Source organism: Oncorhynchus keta, chromosome 20, assembly GCF_023373465.1.
Source record: "Oncorhynchus keta strain PuntledgeMale-10-30-2019 chromosome 20, Oket_V2, whole genome shotgun sequence".
Classification (NCBI taxonomy): Eukaryota; Metazoa; Chordata; class Actinopteri; order Salmoniformes; family Salmonidae; genus Oncorhynchus; species Oncorhynchus keta.
The window spans coordinates 21,638,325-21,644,065 of NC_068440.1; the positions used below are offsets into that span (position 1 = coordinate 21,638,325).

General features: G+C 44.0%; 1 protein-coding gene across 1 annotated transcript in view; it reads left to right on the top strand.

Annotated features, from left to right (window-relative positions):
* Positions 1-2,366: 2,366 nt before the first annotated feature.
* The window catches only part of cckb (cholecystokinin b), a 6,085-nt gene continuing 2,710 nt past the window's right edge, over positions 2,367-5,741 (top strand). The window contains exons 1-3 of the mRNA XM_035794826.2: positions 2,367-2,517; positions 3,403-3,523; positions 3,840-3,998. Coding sequence (XP_035650719.1) covers positions 3,403-3,523; positions 3,840-3,998 — 280 coding nt within the window. The 5' untranslated portion in view covers positions 2,367-2,517. The remainder of the gene's footprint in view (positions 2,518-3,402; positions 3,524-3,839; positions 3,999-5,741) is intronic.

Below are 5,741 nucleotides of genomic sequence, written 5' to 3' on the forward strand. Positions count from 1 at the left end.
GAGAGGTGGGGGAGAGAGAGAGAGAGGTGGGGAAGAGAGAGAGAGAGGGTGGGGGGGAGAGAGAAAGAGGTGGGGGAGAGAGAGAGAAAGAGGTGGGGAGAGAGAGAGAGAGAGGTGGGAGAGAGAGAGAGAGAGAGGTGGGGAAGAGAGAGAGAGAGGTGGGGAAGAGAGAGAGAGAGGTGGGGAAGAGAGAGAGAGCGGTAGGGAAGAGAGAGAGAGAGGTGGGGAAGAGAGAGAGAGAGGTGGGGGAGAGAGAGAGATGTGGGGGAGAGAGAGAAAGAGGGGGGGGAGAGAGAGAGAGAGAGAGAGAGAGAGAGAGAGAGGGGGGGGGGAGAGAGAGAGAGAGGGGGGGGAGAGAGAGAGAGAGAGGGGGGGGAGAGAGAGAGAGGTGGGGAAGAGAGAGAGAGGTGGGGGAGAGAGAGAAAGAGGTGGGGGAGAGAGAGAGGTGGGGAGAGAGAGAGGTGGGGAAGAGAGAGAGAGAGAGAGGTGGGGGAGAGAGAGAGGTGGGGAAGAGGGAGAGAGAGGTGGGGAGAGAGAGAGAGGTGGGGAAGAGAGAGAGAGGTGGGGAGAGAGAGAAAGAGGTGGGGGAGAGAGAGAGAGAGAGGTGGGGGAGAGAGAGAGAGAGGTGGGGGAGAGAGAGAAAGAGGTGGGAGAGAGAGAGAGAGAGAGAGAGAGGTGGGGGAGAGAGAGAGAGGTGGGGGAGAGAGAGAGAGGTGGGGAAGAGAGAGAGAGAGAGAGAGAGAGGTGGGGGAGAGAGAGAAAGGAGAGGGGAGATAAAGAAGAAGTCGGACATTTACATACACTTAGGATGGAGTCATTAAAACTCGTTTTTCAACCTCTCCACAAATTTCTCGTTAACAAACGATAGTTTTGGCAAGTCGGTTAGGACATCTACTTTGTGCATGACACAATAATTTTTCCAAAAATTGTTTCCAGACAGATTATTTCACTTATAATTCACTGTATCACAATTCCAGTGGGTCAGAAGTTTATATACACTAAGTTGACTTGGAAAATGTAAAAAAAAAATATGTCACAGCTTTAGAAGCTTCTGCTAATTGACATAATTTGAGTCAATTGGAGGTGTACCTGTGGATGTGTTTCAAAGACCTACCTTCCAACTAACTGCCTTTTTGCTTGACATCATGGGAAAATCAAAAGAAATCACCTCAGAAAATATTGTAGACCCCCACAAGTCTGGTTCATCCTTGGGAGCAATTTCCAAATGCCTGAAGGTACCACGTTCATCTGTACAAACAGTAGTACGCAAGTATAAACACCATGGGACCACGCAGCCGTCATACCGCTCAGGAAGGAGATGCTTTCTGTCTCCTAGAGATGAACGTACATTGGTGCGAAATGTGCAAATCAATCCCAGAACAACAGCAAAGGACCTTGTGAAGATGCTGGAGGAAACAGGTACAAAAGTATCTATAACCACAGTAAAACAAGTGCTAAATCAACATAACCTGAAAGGCCACTCAGGAAGAAAGAAGCCACTGCTCCAAAACCGCCATAAAAAAGCCAGACTACGGTTTGCAACTGCACATGTGGACAAAGATCGTACATTTAGGAGAAATGTACTCTGGTCTGATGAAACAAAAATATAACTATTTGGCCATAATGACCATCGTTATGTTTGGAGGACAAAGGGGAGGCTTGCAAGCCGAAGAACACTATCCCACTGTGAAGAACAGGGGAGGGGCAGCATCATGTTGTGGGGGTGCTTTGCTGCAGGAGGGACTGGTGTACTTCACAAAATAGATGGCATCACGAGGCAATAAAATTATGTGGATATATTGAAGCAACATCTCAAGACATCAGTCAGGAAGTTAAAGCTTGGTCGCAAATGGGTCTTCCAAATGGACAATGTCATAATGGTTTTAGGACAACAAAGTAAAGGTATTGGAGTGGCCATCACAAAGCCCAGACCTCAATCCTATAGAAAATGTGTCTTTTATACTGATAACAAGTTCAAACAGGTGCCATTAATACAGGTAAGGAGTGGAGGACAGAGGAGCCTCTTAAAGAAGAAGTTACAGGTCTGTGAGAGCCAGAAATCTTGCTTGTTTGTAGGTGACCAAATACTTATTTTCCACCACAATTTGCAAATAAATTAATTGAAAATCCTACAATGTGATTTTCTGGATTTTTTTTCTCATTTTGTCTGTCATGGTTGAAGTGTACCTATGATGAAAATTACAGGCCTCTCTCATCTTTTTAAGTGGGAGAACTTGCACAATTGGTGGCTGACTAAATACTTTTTGCCCCGCTGTAGGTAATGCCCCCTAGGGGGCCTAATGGGCATAACCAAGCTCTCACACACTGAGAAAACCCACTGACACACACACTGACTCATCATTGAGGTAAAAGCTGACACAAAACTCAGCACACACACACACACAGACTGGGTGGAGAGCCGGGGTGTATATAAGGGGTGCCTCTCTCTCTGAGCGGAGAAGTCCCTTCATCCCTCTCTCAAACACTCCTCCAACACAAGGACTCTCTTTCCTCAAGGTAAGAACAGCACTTCTTCCTTCCTTTTCTCTCTCGCTCTGGGAGTGTTCTTCTCTATATTTCTCAACCTTTATTCAGTTAATTGAGAACAAATGAATTACCAAATTGTATGTAGTTGTTCTTGAGTCAGGAATAAGTACAAGATCTCTGGAAAACAATATTTTAACGGAATGGTTTTTTTCATTAATCCAATTGCTGTATTTTCTTGTTAGGTTGTGTTTGATCAAGTAGATAAATGATGTAGCGTGGACTGCTGTGTGTGTAATGAGTGATATGGTGAAGTGTATGTAAATGATCGGTTGAAGTGTAGCAGCTGAAGTGTAGGTTTAGTGATGGGAACAGCTGACAGTGACCTCACTGGTCTCCCATAGAGCACTTTACAGACTGCCAACATTTATCAGTCATTCAGATTGACAATTACTGTGCCACACATTTGTGTCATTTTATCTTTTAGGGATCACTTTAGTCTACATTCTATTATATTCTCTTATATTCTATTGTAGCATATTTTATTTGGACTAATAATCTGGACAAGAAGTTCAGTCCTTCAGTTATATTCTGACTTAATGAGTGAAGAGATCTCAGAGGGGAGGGAAGAAACAGATCAGGGGTGAAAGAGAAGGAAAAGGTTTTCCTAAGTCTCTCCAGAACATTTCAATAACCTCATCACATCACTAATGCCTCTTTGGGATGAACAAGTCAAGACTTCCAGTAAATTAGTGAAGGGGTGTCTTGCTTTTCACCGACAGACGAAAGAAGTAGTTTAACCATACACACCTTTATGTCACATTCCTCTCCTCTCCACTCCTCTCACCGCTACCCCTCTTCCCCTCTACCCCTCTTCCCCTCTTCCCCTCTACCCCTCTTCCCCTCTCTCTCCCCCAGATGACGGCGGGGTTGTGTGTGTGTGTTCTGTTGGTGGTCCTGTCCACTAGCTGTTTGGGACGACCCCAGTCCTCTCCCCCCCTCCAAGAGGGCGACCCTGCCATGCCCCCTTCCTCTGAAGGTAAGAACAGGGAGATCACATCTGGATGTCAAATACATTTCAATCTAATACGTTAAAATGCTTTAGCTGAGCTTGATTTATCTTTCCTGGTACAATGGAACTGATGGATACGTTTTGTTCAAACCGGTGTCCTGATGATATGATAAATGTTTATGCTTTTTACGGCAATTCTTGGGCTCTAGAAAGACGCACTAGCAATAACAGATTATATCAATCAATTATTATCACAATATTTTTACATATGTCATTGAATTGCACCAACCAACCCAAGACAGTAGACAAAAGCTAACAAGGTGTTTCGTGCTCCCTTTGATAGCACGTCTTGAGGCCTACGCCCACTTCCTCTCCAAGCCACGCCTCAGACAGACACGCTCCGCCCCTTTGGACAATACCGTCCCATATACGGCAGAAGAAGACGAAGACTCCAGAGCCAACCTCAGTGAATTGTTGGCTAGACTCATCTCCTCACGGAAGGGTGAGTGAGTGAGTGAGTGAGTGAGTGAGTGAGTGAGTGAGTGAGTGAGTGAGTGAGTGTGTGTGTGTGTGCGTGCGTGCGTGCGTGTAAGAGACAGAGAGAGAGATTGAGAGAGAGAGAGAAAAAGAAAGAGAGAGAAATGCAGGAGAGAGAGCCTTGAGGGTGAGAGGAAAGAGAGAGATGAGGGAGAGAGAAGAGAGAGAATGAGAGAAAGGTATGAGGGAGAGAGGGAAGAGAGAGAATGAGAGAAAGGTATGAGGGAGAGAGGGAAGAGAGAGAATGAGAGAAAGGTATGAGGGAGAGAGGGAAGAGAGAGAATGAGAGAAAGGTATGAGGGAGAGAGGGAAGAGAGAGAATGAGAGAAAGGTATGAGGGAGAGAGAGAAGAGAGAGAATGAGAGAAAGGTATGAGGGAGATAGGGAAGAGAGAGAATGAGAGAAAGGTATGAGGGAGAGAGAGAAGAGAGAGAATGAGAGAAAGGTATGAGGGAGAGAGAGAAGAGAGAAGATGAATAAAGCTCACATTGTTCTCTTCAAGTAATTTTTAAAGTCCATTTAGGACCTCTCCCTCTCTCTTTCACTCTGACCTCTATTACAGTGAGAGTGTTGTTGGTCTAAATGGCTGGTGGTTTAGAAAAGCTTTGGTGGTTTGTACATGTACGTTTGTGAGTGTGTATATCTTTCCGGTCTTTGGCTTTCGTTCCATCTCCTTGTCTCTGCTTTGTCAGTGACAGGATCTATAAAGGCACTTGTTCTGTGACAGGATCAGAGAAGATCTCAGTCAGGGCTTTTACACTGCTGACAACAACTGTAGAGATATTCTGTCTGAGCTTGAGATATTCTGTCTGAGTTAGTGTGATGTTATACACACGCACACACATACACAGACACACACACACACCTCCTTTCAGCAGATAACAGACAGAGAACAGCATGGTGAAGACATGTGGACAGATAGCACCATGGGGCTACTGAAGACAGTCTATCTAATGAGTTAGTATTAGATGTATTCTGTAAGAGGTGTTGTTATACTCAAGCAGTTGAAAATGTAAGTGCCCACTTCAACAACTGTTTTTGATAAAGTTCACAAAACAATCTGAATTCACTACTTCCGTCTGAGAGAAATATATAAGTGCTGAGTTCACGTGGTAAAAACTTTTAAGGATCGGCCCCGTTTTTTTCTATTTTCGCCTAAAATGACATACCCAAATCTAACTGCCTGTAGCTTAGGCCCTGATGCAAGGATATACATATTCTTGGTACCATTTGAAAGGAAACACGTTGAAGTTTGTGGAAATGTGAATGGAATGTAGGAGAATATAACACATTAGATCTGGTTAAAGATAATACAAAGAAAAAAACAACCGTTTAAAAGAAAAAAGTTTTGTATCATCATCTTTGAAATGCAAGAGAAATGCCATAATGTATTATTCCAGCCCAGGTGCAATATAGATCTTGGCCACTACATGGCAGCAGTGTATGTGCAAAGTTTTAGACTGATCCAATGAACCATTGCATTTCTGTTCCAAATTTTGTATCAATACTGTCCAAATGTGCCTAATAACTTTTGAAGTTCAAAACTGTGCACTCTCCTCAAACAATAGCATGGTATTGTTTCACTGTAATCACTACTTTAAATTGGACAGTTCAGTTAGATTAACAAGAATTGAAGCTTTCTGCCAATATCAGATATGTCTATGTCCTGGGAAATGTTCTTGTTACTTACAACCTCATGCTAATCGCA